This window comes from Myotis daubentonii, chromosome 10 (genome assembly GCF_963259705.1).
Source record: "Myotis daubentonii chromosome 10, mMyoDau2.1, whole genome shotgun sequence".
In the NCBI taxonomy this organism is placed as follows: domain Eukaryota; kingdom Metazoa; phylum Chordata; class Mammalia; order Chiroptera; family Vespertilionidae; genus Myotis; species Myotis daubentonii.
In genome coordinates this window covers 75,494,105-75,514,414 of record NC_081849.1, presented here as the reverse complement: position 1 = coordinate 75,514,414, position 20,310 = coordinate 75,494,105, and the positions used below count along the sequence as shown (strand labels likewise).

General features: G+C 40.7%; 1 protein-coding gene across 1 annotated transcript in view; it reads left to right on the top strand.

Moving 5' to 3' along the window:
- The window catches only part of VPS41 (VPS41 subunit of HOPS complex), a 138,314-nt gene that overhangs the window by 63,776 nt on the left and 54,228 nt on the right, over positions 1-20,310 (top strand). Inside the window, exons 7-8 of the mRNA XM_059655731.1 lie at positions 1,258-1,323; positions 19,709-19,828. Coding sequence (XP_059511714.1) covers positions 1,258-1,323; positions 19,709-19,828 — 186 coding nt within the window. The remainder of the gene's footprint in view (positions 1-1,257; positions 1,324-19,708; positions 19,829-20,310) is intronic.

Below are 20,310 nucleotides of genomic sequence, written 5' to 3'. Positions count from 1 at the left end.
AGGAGGTGAGGGGAAATTGGGGTTCTTGCTTTGCCACTGGTGTGGGAATGCCATCTTGAAATACGGGGTGATTTGAGTAAGGATGTTGCTGATTTGGTTTTGAGAGTAGATAACTGTAGCACATCTTTTAGGAATATTATGGAGGTTTTGGAAACATGAGTGAGGGGCTCAGGATAGAGAGTGGCCCTAAAATCACAAAGTTGATAACCACAGTTGAGTACGGTGAAACCACTTTGAAGGGCATTATCTAGTTAAAGGTTAAAGAGTGAGCAGAGAAGAAAACATGAAATTTTAGAACATCTAAGTTAAAGGTTCAGGCAGTTGGGGGCGGGAGGGAAGGTGAATGACAGCAGGGATCGAAGAAGCTTCAGAGGGAACAGAGGACATCCAGAAGAGATTTAAGAATAAGAACATAAAATGTATTTAATTGAAGATGCATGGAAGTATAATTGTGTGGATTTTTCTAATGCCTGGAAATTTTTTGTGCTAAGTTAGAAACCCCCCTGAAATGTACTGGTGATTTCGTGGGTTTGGGGATAAGAAGGCGCCAGGCAGAGAATGTGCCGGCTTACAGCCAAGAAGGGAGCCCATAGTCCTGCACTGAATGGTGCCACGAGACCTTCAGAAAGCCACTGGCAAACGACGTGGGAAGTGATGGGGTGGAGCAGCCTGGGGAGAAACCTGTGTAAGGGGTTAGAAGGAGATTGGCTGAGTGGAAACAGAATGAGAACCTGGGGGACAGGAACTGAGGGTGGAGGTGAAAGGGAAGGTCCCAATGGTTAGCTCCATGACGCTCTGGTCTTGCGGCTTTTTGATGTAAGTATACTCGGTGTCTCTGAGGCTGCACAGCCCTACCTGTTCCGCTTGGTGCCTTCAGCCATTTGAAGGCATCCTGGGCAAGGAAGGAGCTAGTTGGGTTCTTTCTCTGGGACCCTTCTGTGAATTATATTCAGTTGCAAACATTCTTGACACCTTGATTGACCTACCTTGTGGCCTGTAAGGAGGGAGACTCCTCACTCATCCAAAAACTAGAACTAATTCACTCTCAACTTTTAGCTTTGACCTGCTTCATAGAAGGAATATTTTTACAGAAGCACAAAACTCAGACATCCTCAATTGTTGCAGAATATTATCTGAATAGATTACTGCCTGCCAATATATAAGGATGATTTTTAGATCATGCTGCCTCTAATGTATAGCCTTTATTCTGTGCCTTAACCATGACTCCTAACCTGGCGTCGGGTTCTTGTTCCCTAGATCATCGCCGTGCACCCACACTTCGTGAGGTCCAGCTGCAAGCAGTTTGTGACTGGAGGGAAGAAGGTAAATGCTGTGTCTGCCCTCACATGCAGGCTTTGAGGGGTTGCTCTTGAATATATCGTCAACATTTTTAATGTTTGTTCATTAGGAGAAATTTTGAGAAATAACAATGTAATGAAATCATAAGACCATCATGCCTTGGGGAGGTGTGGCTCAGTGTTTCCCACTGGCATTCCCATGGAGTAGCTTCAGAGCAGGAGAAAAAGTGACAGGTTGTTACTCAAACTACCTTCTAACACTTTGAAATATTGTCTCTCCCACGAAAAAAGGGGTAGAGGTGGCATTAAAAAAATAACAAAATCAGTTAAACTAGTTTTTTTTTTCCCTTTGTAGAAAATCTCTTGCAGGCCTTGATAAAGTTTTAGAACAATTATGGCTATTTTTACTGACATGTTCCTCACATATTTTATTATCTTAGCGCTATTTTAAAAACAGGAGAGTAAAATAATCCTTTTTTGCATTTATGTTTGTTTATAAGTATAGTAAATTGTAAAACAGTACTTCTGTTTTAGAATGTTAATTTTTTCTATTTTCATTAACCAATGGTATTTTTTAAAACCATCTTTATAGCAAAATGCAACTATTGTGCTGGCACTCTGAACATTATTTCATATTCAGTTTAAAACTTGCTGGAAGGAGGTGGTCTGTGGTCTGCAGTGCATAGCTATGGAATGGGTACTTTGAGGCTCAGACACGGAATGTTTTCTAATGGTTTATGACAGTTACCTGTCTTTTTTCCTTGTTCTGCTGCTTCACAGAATGATAGTGTTACCAAGCAAGGGCCGGCCGCCCGATGCACATAGGAACCAAAACTCGGCACCGCTCAAATCTGTCCCCCCAATCTGGGGTGTGGACAGTATTAAGGGCGAGGGAGAGCAGGGTGGCAGGAGGGAGTGCTAGGGAGCACGTCTGGTTTTGGTGTTATATTTAGGAAGTCATTGCCTGATCTAAGGATCATGACTATTTATGCCTGTGTTTTCTTCTAGAAGTTTCATAGTTTTAACTCTTAAATTTAGCCCTAGAATCCACTTCGAGTTAATTTTTTCGTATGGTATAAGGTAGGAGTTCAAAGTCATTCCTTTGCATAGGGCCATTTGTAGAAAACGTTGGTTGTGTTTTTTGGGTTTTTTTTCAACATTGGCTTGGTCCCTTTGTCAAAAATAAGTTAGCCATAAATTTCTGGACTTCCAGTTCTGTTGATCTGTGTATCAGTTCTTGTACCAGTACCTCTTTTAGGTTTAAGAACCACTAATTTTGCTATAATTACTTATGGGATGACCAACAAATTAACTCCTCTTCAGGCATTTTGATTTTGAGTTCTTTCCCTTTAAAAAGCCATGGTAATGTCTTCTACTTATGTTAGACTAGAGGCTTAAGAAACATTGTCTGTAAATGTATCCTCTATTAGCGACTTCAACATAAAGTATTGACTGATTTATTTGGATTCATTAAAGTTTATTATGTAAATATGTATTTAGTTAATAAAAAGTAGTGTATATTCAATAAACCATAGTGACCTCTTCGTATACAGTTAAATAACTAGAGATTTCCAAAATGTACAGCAATTTGGGGAAGCTTGCCGAAATCTCCAAAGAAGCCCTTCCTTCTCTTCTGTATGTGTATGTACTTTTAAAGAGCACTTTAACTGTGTAGTATTGCCATTAGTGTGTTTGGTTTGCTTTAAAATAGAAAAAAAGCTTTGAATTAAGAAACGGGTAGTATTGTAAAATGATTCTTTCATCTTGAAGTGTTAGCAGATTTTTAAGAGGAGAAGTGTTTGTTTGTTTGTTTTTTAAATAACCAATTACAACATTTTAGACCTTAGAAAAATGAGGAAAGCAAAACTTTACATTGGCCCAATCACAGTACCACTCAATCCAACTTCGTCTAGCGCAGTGATCGGCAAACTCATTAGTCAACAGAGCCAAATATCAACTGTACAACCATTGAACTTTCTTTTGAGAGCCAAATTTTTTAAACTTAAACTATATAGGTAGGTACATTGTTATTAACTTAATTAGGCTACTCCTAAGCTGGCCTTTGCTAAAAACATCCTCAATCTGATTGAGGTACGTTCGCTGAGGTCGACCCCTTCCAACTCTCCCATCCACACTTGTCTTGTACACTTGTTTCGTCTATCTCCTTTCGTTCATCCTCTCTATATGTCCAAACCATCTCAACATACCTTTCTCAATCCTCGACACTACATCTTCTTTCACTCCACAACATTCCCTAAAATTAACTTAATAAACTTTACTTAAAGTACTGTACGTGCGCCCCCGCACGTGGTATTTTGTGGAAGAGCCACACTCAAGGGGCCAAAGGGTTGCCCGCATGTGGCTCGCGAGCCGCGGTTTGCCAACCACTGGTCTAGCGCCACGAGCTAAGCAGAACAGTTTGAAGAATCCAACATTTAGCAAATTGTGGTAACCTTGCAATGATTGTATATTGCAGATATCAAGCCCTCTCAGTTTAGAGCAGATGGCGGACAATGGGAGGAAAAGAAAGACAAATATCATGTAACTGAGAGGTTATGACCTTCTGCCTTTAAGAAATAATTTAATCTTCAAAAAAAAAAATTAGGGCAAAGACCAGACAGATGAAGGTTTAATGTGGAATAAAGCATTTTTAACCCTTAAGAACACTGATTTTCCCTAGACTGACAGCCAAATGAATCTTGGAATTATATGCCAGCTCCTGTTAATAGTGAAAGTGGCATGGAGACTAGAAAAGTGAAACATGAAAAATAGAAATCCCACAGTGAGATATGCATGATATTATTTCATAACGATATTTGAAAGAATGCCTAACTTATTTTAGTTGTTTTGATTTTATTAAAAATTTCCAGTCCTTAAAAACATTATTAAAAGTAATTAGAACATTTCAGAATAACCCTGCAAAAAAAGTGTAGCAGAAAAAACCTGATACTACAGTTTGACACATTTTTTTATATTTCCTTTAAAGGTTCCAGCTTCTTAGGTCTTTAGAGATACTTCATATCCACCAGGGACTAGGAAGAGGATGCTATAGTTCTGTGTGGCATAAACTTTTATTTTAGGCTTTCAAGGTAACTTCTTAGTAGTTGAATGGCATAACTAGATTCATGGACTCCCCTGCCTGACACATGAGCATATAAAAAGCTTATTCTAAATTCTGTTTTGTTTCTATGTTGGGGCAGGAGGAGGGGAGGAAAATAAAAAGCACATCTCTTAAAAGGCCATTGGAGAGAGCTTTCCAATATATGAACCAATGGATTTTTTTAAAAAATGTAACTGCCTTGTGTAGCAAGAATTCTAATACATGAGCATAGCAATGAGGTTTATCTTTTAGAAACAAATCTGTCAGGCAGGTCTTGTCTGGATTTTTTTTTTTAATTGCACAAATTTTTCTGTTAGCAAATAAACTTTGGCTTCCTATGATCTTTACCTTTGAACCTTGAAATGCATTTCATAATAACTGGTTCTCCTATTTGACAAATTATTAAATTGTCTCAGTGCTGTTAGCAGCAGAGTTCATTTTTAGAAACGAGGTAGTCAGCTGTTTGGCATTGTGGTGGGGTAGAATGAGGGGGTGGCTGCAGGGACAAGTTGCTTTGTAAGCTGGAAATTGTCACTCAGCAGATGAGGAAAGGACCTGTGTGAATGAAATGAGGAAAAGCGTCTCACTGTTCGCAGCTGAAGGCTGGTGGCAAATTTCACCTGAAGGACAAAGGCGGTAGCATCAACTAGCTTCTGTAAGTTTCCAGTGGTGATTCGCAGCAGCAAATTGCATTTTGAATCTTTTTTTTTTTTTTTTGGAAGAGGATTCAATAGAGCAGCTTTTTGTAAGAATACAAATCTTTTTTAGATTTCAGATGGCCCAGTGAACCGCTGTGACCACTAAACTCAGGAGTGTAGAGGTGTTTCCATGTGCGTTTGCTGATCTTCTCGTCTGATTGGGACTAGAGGTCTTGGCGTCAAAAGGGATTTGGCATCAGTTATCCCCCTTGGTCCGCTGTCCAGTGGGCCTCCAGGAAGATGCTTCTGCAAGTGGTCAGATGCTTGATCTTAGGCAGTCTTCTACATGCAAACTGTTCTCACACATTACTACACAGGCAACCATCAGTTTTATGTCCTAGTGGTTGCATGTTGAACTGTTGTAATAAATACCTTAATTTCTACTAGGTACTATGCTATAAATTGTCATTCCATTCCTAGAAATTCATTTCATGGATTGAACATACCAAAATTTATTAAAAACCATCAGTTATTAGGAGGTAAAACACAAATACGATGGCCACAATCATTTTTTATGTATGTAAAACCAAGTTGTAAAATAGCTATATTATAAAAGTATATATATTTATGTGCTAAACTGGCTGAAGCTAAAAACAGAAATCTAGTGTTTAAAATAGAAATCATTTTTAGTCTCAAAAATAGGTGTTCATTTCTTTCAAAATTTAGTTTTTTGTCTCAAGTATTAATTACTTTTCCATGTCAGTATGAAGGACTCCCAAAGTCTTTGAGAGGGATCCATGGTAACTTCATTATCCTCAGTGATCCTCCGTGTTTCATGTCCATCAAAAGCCTGTTGAGAATTGAAGCCTTTTTTTCTTCAATGAGTTCAACTAACTTTTCCGTTTGTAATGTCTCCATATGGATTGCAGCGTCCCCCCTGCCACCGCCCACCCCCCCTCTGACTTCTGATGTTAAGCCTCATATCTTCCTAGAGCCATCAAACTGCCTTTGCTGCTGCTGAAAACACTTCGCTTTGCATGTGGAGAGTGCTATGATTGGGCTTAAGTATTTTGAGTAGCAAATGACTGTGCAAGAATCATTACCTAGTTCAGAATGCTTGTCCTGTTTCCTTGAGTTTAATACCAGTTGATTGGGAGGTTTTCTCTGTCTTTTTTTTTTTTTTAAAAAAAGATAAGACTATATATAGCAAAGGGTCACAATTTCAGCCATTGTAAGTTCGCATCACTAAATACAAACGTAATCACATTCATTTCACTAGTGTCTTTGGTTTCTTTTTAAAAATGGATTTTTATTGATTTCAGAGAGAAAGGAAGAGGGAGAGAGAGAGAGAAACATCAATGATGAGAGAGAATAATTGATTGGCTGCCTCCTGCACTCCCCCCACTGGGGGATCGATTCTGCAACCCGGGCATGTGCCCTTGACCGGAATCAAACCTGGGACCCTTCAGTCTGCAGGCCGACGCTCTATCTACCCAGCCAAACTGGTTTCTTGAAGACAATTTTGTGTCAGGGTCCATGTTGGGTCTGTGAATACATAGTATCTGGATTTCAGGAGTGTCAGTGCATTTACAAAGGCAGATAGGTAGAATGCTATGGTGGAAAGCAGTTAGACAACAAGGAAGGAAGGAAAATGAATATACCAGGTTTTTTGAGAAGGAAAAATGTGTGTGTGTGTGTGTGTGTGGGGGGGGGTGTGTGTGGTGTGCGTGTGTGTGCATGTGCGTGTGTGTGAGTGTGTGTGGGGGTGTGGTGTGCGTGTGTGTGCATGTGCGTGTGTGTGTGGGGTGTGTGGTGTGCGTGTGTGTGCATGTGCGTGTGTGTGGGGGGGTGTGGTGTGCATGTGTGTGCATGTGTGTGTGTGTGTGAGTGTGTGTGTGGTGGTGTGGTGTGCGTGTGTGTGTGTGCATGTGCATGTGTGTGTGTGTGAGTGTGTATAGTAATTTTGCAGTCTTTTGTCGTTATGCATTTGGATTTTTCTCCCCTGTTGTTTGTTTCCTTTTAATTTTCTAATTCAGTTTCAACCAATATTCCTCTTTGATGTGTAACAGTGAAAGTTGGGACAAACTAAACGTCTAACAATAGTGAATTAGCTGTGTCTTGACCTGCAGCCAAAGATCACCAGGCACACACTGATGGGGTGTGAGGAGGAAGGTGTTAGAAAGAAGTTATTATAGGATTTGTGTTGGAACGGGGTGATTTGAGAGGGTTTAAGGAAAAGGGGTTTTGCTCTAGATTGGATACTGTCAAGAAGCAAGAATAATTCTATCATTGGTATTTTAATAAATCTTTCCTAGAAGGAGGAAAGGCCAAATCAAGGCTAAAAACATAATTGGTGAAGAAGCAACAGTGTCCGTTTTAGCCTGGTTAGGGGGATGTTTTGTCATGCATGTGGCTGGAAGAGCATTTATATTTTGTCTGCATTCAGACATGATTGTGGAGTGGTGGTGTTTTTGTGCTCATCCTTCAGGAGGCCTTGTCTGATGCTGGTGTTCTCGAAATTGTTTATATCCATTCGGACCACACCGCGCCCTAGCTGGGAGTGCCAGGCCAGTTCTGGATGTCAGCTCCTCTTTCTCAGTTGGAGAAATTCACATGCCGGGCATTAGCTAGTTGCTTCTATTGAGGTACTTTACAAAAATATATGTGTGGTCTGATTCTATTTTTTGTTTGTTTGGAGAAACATAATTATGTAGCAATATTTATGGAAGACTACAGTAAATTATTAACTGTGAAAATTATTAACAATGTCTGGGCAGCATTAAGATTGTTCTTTCTGGTTGTCATTGGCTTTTTTGTATTTGTGGTAGTAAACAGGCATTACTTTTATAAAAATAAAAAGCAATAATAAAAGAATATATAAATTAATTGCAACTCTTTGGATTTCCCTCCCTCTCTCTCTATTTTAAACCTCACCCAAGGATATTTTTTCCATTGATGAGAGAGAGAGAGAGAGAGAGAGAGAGAGAAACATCAATGTGAGAGAGACACATTGATTGGTTGCCTCCTGCTCTTGTCCAGACCGAGGCCAGGGATCGGACCTGCAACCAAGGTATGTGCCCATGACTGGGACTCGAACACAGGACCCTTTGGCCCACAAGCTAACACTAACCACTAAGCACACCAGCTAGGGCGCAAATATTCTTTAACGGTTACATAATATTCTATCCTACAGGTCTATTTAATTTTCTTAACCATTCTCATATAATTGGACCTTTAGATTGTATCCAGTATTTGGTTATCAAATCGTGCTGTAAGGAAGCTAGAAATCTTTGAGCATGATCTTTAGTTTATGCTTTTGGATGTTTGTCTAGCACTGATTCCTACTTTGGGAATTATTGAGTCAAAGATGATGGTTGCTTTTTAGGCTTTTGATACATACTGCTGAGTAAAATTGCATTTCAGAAGACATGCCAATTTTATACTAGCTGTGTGTGAGCAGACCTGTTTCACCACATTCTATTTACCAATTTAATATACAAAGGTAGTTCATTGTTCTATTTTGTAACTCTTTTGAATTATTACTGATTTTGTACATTTTTATTTACTAGCCACTTATCTTATATATCTTCCAATGTAGTTTGTCTGATTGTATTCTTTGCTTGGGGCAGCTTTTAATATTACCATACAAGCCTGGACAATGAAGACTGTCCATTTGATATTTATTGTTAGTTTGAGCACAAATTATTGCTGCTTACTGAATAGCCTGCAGGCTTTTCTCCAATTTTGGCTAAATCTAGGATAATTATTCTTTCTCCCAGAGAGGCCTAATATAGGAGTCATAATGAGACTTTAGAGTAGACATGGCGTGTGTGAGAGGGTGGATATATTCTACAGATGTGTGTCTGCCCCCGACCCTCAGTACTGCCGCTTCCACACAGGCTGCCAAGGGCAGGCCAGTGCGCCCGTCTAGGGCAGGCCATTTGACTTGGTTTCTTCTGTAGTGCCCTGACCTTTAGTTTTTCCCCTTTTGCTTTTTTAAAATTGAGTGAAGTGCTTGTTCAGATATAGAAACTTGTGTGTTCATGTGACTTTTTTGTTATTTAAGACTTAACAATTTTGTATTTTTTTAAATCCTCACCCAAGGATATTTTCATTGACTTCAGAGGGAGAGGGAGGGAAGGAGGGAGGGAAGGAGGGAGAGGGAGAGAAAGAGAGAGAGAAAGAGAGAGAGAGAGAGAGAGAGAGAGAGAGAGAGAGAGAGAGAGATTGCCTCCTGTATGCACCCATGTGCCCAGACCGGGGATTGAACCCACAACCTAGGTATGTGCCCTGAGCGGGAATCGAGCCCACAATCTTTTTGGTGTACAGGAGGCTGCCAGGGCTGCAGTTTTGCATTTTTCTTCATATCCTCACTGTACAAAGATCTCCCTGCAGTCACCTATGATGGAGATTATTTATGTATAGTTAAAATTAGAGGTATTTGCTCATCGCAGAATATGAATCCAGGTTAATCACCCAGTGGATGACTTCTGTGTTTTCTCTCCTTTGCTGCTGAAGGAGTCCTGCATTGAACCCAGTCCTGGGACATGTAGCCTCAGGTGCAAACTGACAGACAGACCCAAGATGTTTGAACAATCAAATCTGTTAAGTCTGTGGATTCCATAATGGAAGCTCCCCCGGCCCCAACTAAAATTGTTTTAAAATACTCTCATTTATTTCTGAAATCACATTTGCAACTGTGAGTTTGCATATGCAGAAATTGCAGATTGCTAGTTTAAATAGGAGTCTACCTCACACGTTGGCTACAGTAGATATGTAGATTTATATCCATCTGTCATCACTAGTTTTGTTGTTGTTGTTAATCCTTACCTGAGACTATTTTTCCTGTTGATTTTTAGAGAGAATAGAAGAAAGAGCGAGAGAGTGAGAGAAAGAGAACAAAACATCAATGTGAGAGAGACACATTGATTGGTTGCCTCCTGCATGCACGCTGGCCCAGGGTGGGGATCAAACCTGCAACCCAGATATGTGTGCCTTGAATGGGAATCGAACCCACAACCCTTCAGTGGAGGTCAGCACTAACCAGTGAGCAACACCGGCCAGGGCACTAGTTTTTAATAGAAAGGAAACTGCTCCTAAGTGGCACTTAGCCTTTTTTTTTTTTTTTTAATCACATTGAACCCAGAGCTTAGATTTCTTGGTCAGTAAATTAACTGTTTCTTACGTTGATGTGGAGTATTTTTAAATTTCAAAACATTATTCTATCTACGTGGTTTTCACAGGATCAGTTAATTTTGAGAGGTTTTCCAGAATCTGTGTGGCATTGGACTTGTGTTTACTCAAATATTACGTGAAGCAAGAGGCCTATCAAGTCACCTGGCAATCGTCTGCAGCAGGATTAGCCTATAGTAACTGCTTTTAAGCATGTTAATTACCTTAAGGCAGTGGTTCTCAACCTTCTGGCCCTTTAAATACAGTTCCTCATGTTGTGACCCCACCATAAAATTATTTTCGTTGCTACTTCATAACTGTAATGTTGCTACTGTTATGAATCGTAATGTAAATATCTGATATGCAGGATGGTCTTAGGCGACCCCTGTGAAAGGGTCGTTCGGCCGCCAAAGGGGTCGCGACCCACAGGTTGAGAACCGCTGCCTTAAGGGAAAGAGTTTGAAGGATTATAACTTGTTCAGAAATAACCATTGCATTTAAAGCAATAATATATGTGGGAAGTTCCCTTTTTCTTCCTATGTGCCTATGTCTTCTCTTGGTGGCGTTTGAAAAAGTTGTGTGTTCTAAAGTTTGGTACTGGGCCGATGCCAGAAGCAAGACAAAGGCACTAGCTGTTCACTGGGGTCTTCTTCCAGCCGCTCCTGCCTCCATCAGGACTCAAGCCTCCTGCCTGCTGTCAGCAGCCATCTACCATCCCGGTCTTCTCGGTGTTACCAGCGTCTTCTCACTTGCCTTCTTGACTTGGAAAATTTCATTCCTCATCTTGGGTGTGTAAATCCTTCTGTGACAAGTCCTCCCCCTCATTATTCCCTTTGTCTGTTTTGAAAGAGAAAAGTCCTATTTGGCATGTTGTAATTTGCTGGGTTTGCTTTTCTTTGTTTCTCTGCTGTATTATCTTGGCTCCAGAATCTTCTCTGATCGAGCGTTTTGCTTTTTATGGAGTCTTTGTGTTCTCTGAGCCCCTGGTCCTTCCTGCAGGAATGCGCCTGGTATCTGAGACCGGCCCAGCGCCTGACCCCTCAGTCCTGTCTTCCCTGCTTTCTTGTCTGCCTGAGAGCGAGCAGGGCTGCTGGTGTTTAGGAAGCCTGAAGGAGTCCAGTGATTTATAGACTTGAAAGATCACAAGATGATTAAAAAGGGGCCAGTCATACTTCCTCTCCTCCATCAGGGAAGAGTGGGTGATGGGTAATGACAGGTGTTGCGCGGCCAGAATCGGCAGCTTTATTACAGCCCGATAGGAATCCCGCCACATGTGAGGGAGACTGGGATGTGCATCCTGACCACTCTGTCGGGTGGGAAAGTACTAGATAGATTTATCAGCCCAAAACATAGAAGAATAAAGTATATTGCTGAAGATGTGAGGGCTCCTATTGAAATACAAGTACTGAGAGTGCTGACTGCCGGAATGTGGATTTATGGGAAATAAAGCCCTAAAATACTTTTCTCCAACAACAACAAAAAAATAGACCTTTTGGAAACAGTTTTTTCTCTCTCTGTACTTAGCTCCCATTGAGCTTAAATTGCTCTCAGTATTGTGATAATGACAATTCACTATTACAGGATGTGGAAGATGAACCAAATAAATTAACCAGCTGCTTTTAAGGTAGTTCACTCAATGGCTAACCCTCTAAAATGCTTTGTAGAACATCCGTGCTTGGTAGGTCTCGAGGCAGTTTTATGACTAGAAGAAAGAAATGGATTTTATTAAATGTCAGTGAAATATAGGCAGATAGTTTTGTGGTAGTTAAATTAGGGTGGGATGTTTGTAAGAAAAGCAGCTTATCTTTACTTAAATCACTGAAGCAGAACTTTCCCTGGCATTCCTGCCAGACAATGTGCTTCTGCTTGAAATATCCATAGATTAGGATTAAAAAAGCAAACGGAGAGTGGATTGTCTGGTCCTCTCCCTCCTGTGTGAAACCGTATGTCCTACAAAATGTGATAAATCAAATCTTGCATGTACAGCAGATGTATTTGGGGAGTTTCAAAGGACAGTAATCGGAATGATTCCATAATTATTAGCTGACATTTAAAGTTTTATGCTATTATTGGTTGGAAAATAAGACTCATTAGTGAAGAATGAAGTGGAGTGGTGAGGGAATGCAGAAATGGAGGCTTCCAGGGCCAGGCAGGCGATGTGGAGGAGAAGCAGACGAGGTGCAGAGACGTGGGGAGAAGGGGCTCGGCAGCAGCCGCAGAGCCTTCAGCCGGCTGCAGACACATTTCAGATAAACACTTTCAGACCCAGTTGACATCCCTGAAATAAAGGAACTGCAATTACCTAAACTGAATAGGGGAAGATTAGCCTTAAAAGTAGTTTTCAAAATTTTGACAAGCTGTGCACAAATTATATCCTCTGGCATTGAGCAAAGGGAAATAGACCAACATTTCAAGAGTAGAACATGGGGTCAGTACAAGCGAGTCCTTTCTCAAAGCAAGGAGATTTATATATTATATGTTTTTATTGATTTTAGGGGGAATGGAAGGGAGAGGGAGAGAGAAACATCCATGTGAGAGAGAACATTGATTGGCTGCCTCCTGCACACCCCTCATTGGCAATCGAGTCCACAACCTGGGCATGTGCCCTGACCTAGAATTCAACCAGTGACCTTCTGGTGCATGGGACAACACCCAACCAACTGAGCCACACCGGTCAGGGCAAAGCAAGGATACATAGGATACATAGTAATTATATAAAGAGTCACAGGATTCTTTCCTTTAGGTTTTTGGGATTAGGGCAAATTCTAATGGACATCACTAACTACAGATGGGCTAAGTAACAAGGGTTTGGGGGAATTTTGTAGCTCCTCTTAAAGGAAACACATTGTGTGTATGAACAATGAAGGAAAGAATAAGATTAGTATACCTAGGAAAGCCTACTCAGTATTTATTATTTATTATGCCTGTGTGTCTAGCCAAGTATAAGATGTGGGCTCTATCCCCAATACATTTACAGTTTGGGAGATTAAAGTTAAATACATGCATCTTTGTGAACAAAATAGAATATGACACTCATTATCTTTCGATAAAACCAGTATGACCTTAAAACATATACTGAACTAAGAAATTAGGGGGTAATTTTTTGACTTGCAAAAGAATTCTTCTGAACAATGACCTTCCTAATATATTTAAGGCTTCTTATGTATACACTAGGGGCCTGGTGCACGAAATTCATGCACGGAGGGATTGGGGTGGGTGGGTCCCTCAGCCCGACCTGCACCCTCTCCAATCATGTCCTACTGATGGCTTAGGCCTACTCCCCATGGTTCTCTGCTCTCTGCGGACCTGCCTGCTTGATGCTACCTAAGGCCCTGGTGTCTGCTCTCTGTGGGGGCCCTGCTGTCTGCTTGCTCCCTGCCAGGGACATTCCTACCCCGCCCCTGGCAGTTCAGCGCCTGCGGGCATAGGCCCAGAGTGGCTGGGGGTGTTCCGGGACCCCGGCCGCTCCAGGCCTACACGCGGGCCTACAGGCTCAGAGCGGCCTGGCTCCCGAGGACGCCTGTCCCCAGGACACAGGCTGCTTGGTACCAGTGCACACGCAAGCGGCTGCCCCATCCCTCGCCACTCCGCGCCTGTGTATGCAAATTAACCCGACATCTTTGTTATGTTAATTTGTATACTCACTCCTGATTGGCTGATGGGCATTGCAAAGTGATGGTCAATTTTCATCTTACTCTTTTATTAGTGTAGATTATTGCCTATTTTTTAATCCAAAAAATATAAAGGTAAAGTGATTGAAACTACTGCTATTTGAAAAACATCAGAAAATAACTTGAGTCTGGCTGGTGTAGCTCTGCAGTTGAGTGTTGATCCAGGAACCAAGAGGTCACCGGTTTGATTCCTAGTCTGGGCACGTGCCTGAGTTGTGGGCTTGATCCCCTGTGAGGGGTGTGCAGGAGGCAGTTGATAGATGATGTTTCTCTCTCATCGATGTTTCTATCTCTCTATCTCACTAAAAAAAAAAAAAAAATCAATAAAAACATTAAAAAAAGAAAATAACATGAATCATGTCTAAAATTGTAATGTAAATTAACATTTACTTCATTTACAGAATTAATATATTAGCCCCACACACACTTTTTGAGCACCCTATGAGTTGCACAGAATGCCTGCTTGCTCACTGCCAGGGACGTTCCTGCCCCGCCCCCTATCATTAAGGGAGAAGCTTTTTTGCTGCTTTGATTTCATGTCAGAGCGTGATACGAGATTTGTAGCAACGGAACTCTGGAAACTCAGACTCAACCACGAGATGGACTGAATTCAGAATTCTCTCTTTCCTTTCTTCTTGCCCTCTGCTGGAAATTTTCTTTGGAGCTAGAGCAGGAGACAAAGGGAGGCCATCGTCCAGCCAGCCACAACTTCCTACCATAACCAAAAAGCACACCAACCACAACAGAAAGGATCAGTTGGAGTGAATTTGGACTTTGGTTGCTATTGCAAAACTTCATTAACAATTTTCTATAGTAATGTTTTATTTAAAAATACAGTTTGTGTGAATTAATTCTAATTCATATTCAGTATATTTCACACATTCCTTCTTTTCTAAATTTCAGTGAATTTTTGAGTTTCACTGTTTTGTTTAAACTATTCCCCTAAATTATCTTGACTGTAAAAATAAGAGAATAATGGATTTTTATCCCCAGGTTTATTAACATTATAAAAATAATTCACATTTCATATAGAATAATTATAAAATAGAAATAACATGAAAATCTATCACTTATTTCTAGGATTAATTATTATTACTTTATGATATTTTTCTAGATTTTTATATATGGATACACATTCATTTTTTATTTAAGTGTCATTGTATTTAAAATTGTTTTACAATCTGCTTTTTTATTTACTATGCCCTGAACATCTTTTTATGTTAATATCCTATATAATAAAAGGCTAATAAGCAAAGCGACCGAACGGCAGAATGACTGGTTGCTATGAGGTGCACTCACCACCAGGGGCAGATGCTCAACACAGGAGCTGCCCCCTGGTGGTCAGTGTGCTTTCATAGGGGGAATACCACTCAGCCAGATGCCGGGCTTATGGCTGGCAATCCAGCGGTGTTGGAGGGAGCCTCTCCAGCCTCTGCAGCAGCACTAAGGATGTCCGACTGCTGGCTTAGGGGGAGTGGGCCTAAGCCATCAGTCGGACATCCCCTGAGGCTTCCTGGACTGCGAGAAGGCTCAGGCCAGGCTGAAGGACTGCCCCCCCCCCGACCCTCGAGTGCACAAATTTTGTGCACCGGACCTCTAGTAAATATATAAGCACATTTAAAAATGAATGCATATGCTTCATATGCCTCACTCTACTGCTTTTTACTCAATCATTCCTGAGTTTTTAGTTCATTTCTGGCTGTTATAAATAACTTTACATACATCTTTACTCACTTGTCTGATCATTTCTTAGCATGAATTTCTAGGCATGGACTTACTGGTTTCATTTTTAAAGCTTTTGAGCCATTAATGCTAAAGGATCCTCTAGGAAGATAGTGGGAATACTACTGGGTAGTTTGAGGAGGCCTTGTTTCCTGCATGCGCGCGCGCGCGCGCACACACACACACACACACACACACACACACACTGTCTGACCTTTTCATTTGATTCATCTTTGTCAGTTCTTTCCTTTCTTTCTCCTTCATCTGTCAATTCTAGGACCATTGCTATACTGTTTTGAGTGGCAGGGCCAATCACCCCCCCCCCACACACACACACACAAATTGCTTAATTTGAAAAAAAAAAAAATTCCTGTTATTCTTACATATTTTCAAATGTATTTATTGTATTTTAGAAGTTCTAGAAATAATTCCTTTGAGAATTTCTTCAGGCTCACATTAAAAACATATATTGATTTAGAAGACTTAAACTCTTCATGAGAATTTTGAGCCTTATTATCCAGGAATATATTACATCTTTCCATTTAGTTAGTTCTCCTTTTAATACCTCAGTAAAGTATTTTTGTTTTTGTCATGTGGTTGGTACATGCACATTTGTTTTTGGTCATTAACTGTTAGAGCTGTGGACTTTCCCTTGTTTATAATTGTGATTGTATCCCCTAAAGTTTAGGCTTGTGGTATTTGTATTCTCATTTCAGAGCGCTCCATTATAGTTTGATTTCCTCTTTCACCCAACGATACCATTTTTTTAAAATTTCAGTTATTTTGTTTTGTTTAACCTTTATTACTAATTTCTTGCTTAATTTTGTTGTCACCTGAGAACAAGAAAGATTATTTTTGAGGTTCTTCTCTGTTTTATGACTGTCATCCATGTGGAGTCAGAGTGGGAGATTTCTCTGGTTCCCTGGATAAGTCCTATTGTTTACAAATACTGAATTTTTCCATATTGCTAGTGGTGTTTTTCTTGTTAGCTCATATTTACTGAGAGGTCTGTTTTCAGTATTTAGAGTTGAAGTTGCTGTGAATTTGTAATAGATTTTTCTGAGAACTTGTTCAAATCTTTTATGTTGGATGTGGTGGGAGAAGGAGGTTTTTGTTATTGCCTGAATCGGAACAAAATTGTCTTAGAAAAATGGCTGCCAAAGAACAATGATCATTGGTGCAGCAGGGAACTGCCTTATTTTTTTTTAAAGCCTGCTTTCTGCATTTACTAAGGAATTGGAGTGTGCACAGGTACTGTCCGCCTCTCATAACTGGCACAACTGTCTTTGGTAGGTGCCTTTCTGTTGCCTGCTTTCCTTCTGAACTGTGTCATCAAGTGAAGGTGGGAGTGGCTACTCAGGTGTCAGCCACCAGTGCTGATCACAGCCTGTGACCTGCATGGCATTTTCCCATGACTCCCCTCACCTCCAGCCCCCTCTGCCCAACCAGCCACTTCCCAGGCAGGCTTTTTCTTGTAGTGAGTTGGATCATGGCCTTCACTGGGGTCTTATTTTTATCATTTTATAGAATTTTTAACTTAAAATATGCGGCATATTTAATTTTCCTAAAACACAAGTACAGATTGTCCCCTTTTTAATCCTGCCTTGGTCACGTCTAGATGGGAATTGGTGAGGACGGGAGCTTGATGTAGTACTCCACCTCCACCACACCTTCGTCCTGACCCGCACTGTTCCTCCAGCAGGTGGTCATGGGGCACTCCCTGGCCCCAGCCCAGTCACCCACCCTGATCCAGACCACAGATGGAAGAGAGACATTTCAGTCTTATCAGTTCCTCATGTTTAATTTACGAGTTTGTTTTCAGCTACCATCATCTTTGGTGGAGTGTGTACCAGGAGTATATTCACAGGTTTTCTCCTCGTTTCCTGAATTTCATACCTGCCCTGTCACAAAATACCAAACACATTCAGTGACCTACCTCCTTGGGTCTTTGGGTGCCGGGGTCCAACCCCAGCAGGTCCAGGGGTCCCCAAAGGTGTGGACGGAGTCGGCGAAGAAGGAATGACACGGAGACAGCGTTCAGTTGATCAGCAGCCTAGCCAGGATCTCCAGCCAAGTTCTGGTCTTGATCTCCAGAGAGGCTCTGCTCAGGTTCTCCAGTCAGGTTCAGTCACCAGGTTCTAGTCAGGCTCTCCTGCCAATCTCCGCAGTCAGGTTCAGTCCAGGATCCCCTACCATGCTCTCTCGCCAGGCTCCGCCTCCAGGCTCCGAGGCCAGTCCCTGTCCAGGATCCTCCGGCATGCTCTCGCCAGCGAAGTTCTTCTGTCTCTAGAGAACGTTCTGTGTAGGTTCTGTGCCTGGGCTCTGTCTCTCTTGGTCCTGTCTTCCAAGCCCTGTGTCCTTAGTTCTGTGTTCTGAGTTCTGTCTGTTGTTGTCTTGTTGCATCTGTATTTATACTAGTTGATTCTAATCCTGTCAATTTCTATTACAAAGGTTAGGGCGTTTCTTATCTCCATTCCAGGGAGAAAAGATTATGTAGTTTAAGCATGATTGTTCGTAGTTAAAGGGATTAATTACCCGCCTGGCACTTAGTTGAGGGGTTTTATTCCCTCCCTAACTTCAGGGGAAAATCCCTACCTGGGGATTCAACCTTTCTCGGAGAGGTGACCTTGGTTAAAACACAGCGCCAAGAAGGTGAGCAAGCATATTAAGAACCGTATGCCATATATGCCAGGTCCCTTGAAACAGCAAGGATGGACCGGCTCCCGGCATTTGGGAAAGCTGAATCACAGACAAAGGACCTAAGGGTCTAACAGGAAGCAGGGACGCATGGTTGGCGATTTCTTTCTTAGGACCTGGGCTGGGAGAGCACGAGAGGGTTAGCAGGTCTTTGAGGGGATATCCTGTAACTGTCTAATGGAAAGACAGGACTCCATGTGTTCCATAAAAGCCCTGCCTCCAGTCTCCACTGTGGACTGCATGAGGACATCTTTCTTTTCTATGGATAGGAAAGAACTTCAGGCCCTTATGGCATTTAAAAGTGACCATTCTCTGCTTATTTGTGAAGATGGACACATTTGATTATAGGATTTCCCCCTTTATTTTGTATTTTTTTGACTATATGAGCCTAACTATTGAGAAAGACATGTTTAAAAATGTAAGTAAAATATGAATTTGCTCTCTTTTTCCTATACTCATTTCCCCTCCCTTGTTTGGGGGTGAGAAGGGACATAGAATATACTAAGGTAAAGTGAAATCAACTCTGATGATAGGAATTTTTTAAAATCCTGTATGTCATCAGCATTGACTTTTAAATGGTAGGTAAACATGTTTCAGGATTACATGTGTGACATTATTGTAAGTTATACATTGTATAAGTACATCTTGTATATATTAAGTTATATATTGTATAAATGTCTTTTCTTAAAGTATTTAAATTGGATATATCAAGAAAAACTATTTTATTGTACCTTAATAATTCATGAATTATTAAATACAGCCTTAGAGGTTTGGACCAGTTATATTTGGTAATAAAACTTACCTAGCAGATATTTTTTTAATACATTCTCCTCTTTACAATAAAGACCCTAGCTACTCTGAACTTTTAAAATAAGTTTAATCCTAAAGCAAATTTCTCTTATGACATGAATTACTGTCAAATGCCATTTAAAAATTATTTTTCTTGGGTTAAATGAAAAACAGACCACAGATGGGAGAGAAACATGCTTCTAACTATTGTAGTTTAATCTGTAACTAATATTTTTACTTTCAGAGAGACATTATGAGGTTTTGATTTCCCAATTTACCAAATAAATTAATTCTTGGGCAATCATTTGAAGAACATTTTGTGATACAGATCTTTTGACTAATGTGCAGTATTCTCCATGAGTTTGGTATGTTAGTGCCATCTTGTGGCTTGACTTTGTAGTAACTTCAACACTCATACATTTTAAACAGTGTCCTGGGTAAGATAAAATGTAGTGGGAATTCTTTCCAAAATGCAAATGATATAGTACTATGAGTCTGAATAAAAATTGCCGAGAATAAGTTGTTTGTCATTTGGTCAATGGCCAGGCAAAAATAGTAAGGAGGGAATCTATGCATGCTTCTTGGTTTCTAAAATTCTCTTTTTATACTGCTTGTCCCTAGTTGCTGCTGTTTGAACGGTCTTGGATGAGCAGATGGAAGTCTTCTGTTCTGCATGAAGGGGAAGGGAACATAAGGAGTGTGAAGTGGAGAGGCCATCTGATTGCTTGGGCCAATAATATGGTAAGAGAGGGTCACCATCTTCCTAATGCTTCTTCAGCGAGAAAGAGGGGCTGCAGTGAGAGGGCTGTAACCAGGAGGAAAGATGCCACTTGTTGCGGTGGTCACTGCTAAAGGATACAAATGGCAATTCATGTCATACCTGGAAGGTTAAAGAAATTAGATTGCTCTTGGCTTTCATAATAGAGGAACTCCCAACATATTCTGGACTCTATTTTAGAGGAAAAAACCTGAGGCATGGAGAATAGTCAAATAAATGAAAAGGCATCTTAATAATTGAAGGGCTGCATTGGGAATGTGATCTTGAAAATAATTTTTGCCTAATAGCCAAGGGCAAGTAACAGTTGAGATGAAACAAGTGCACAATATTGCTGATTCCATTTTACTCCCAATATAATCACAAGAAAAATATAGGCTTGCCTTATAAAAAGTCAATCATGATATTTGGTGCTACACTTATTTAAAAGTTTACTCAATATGAGTTA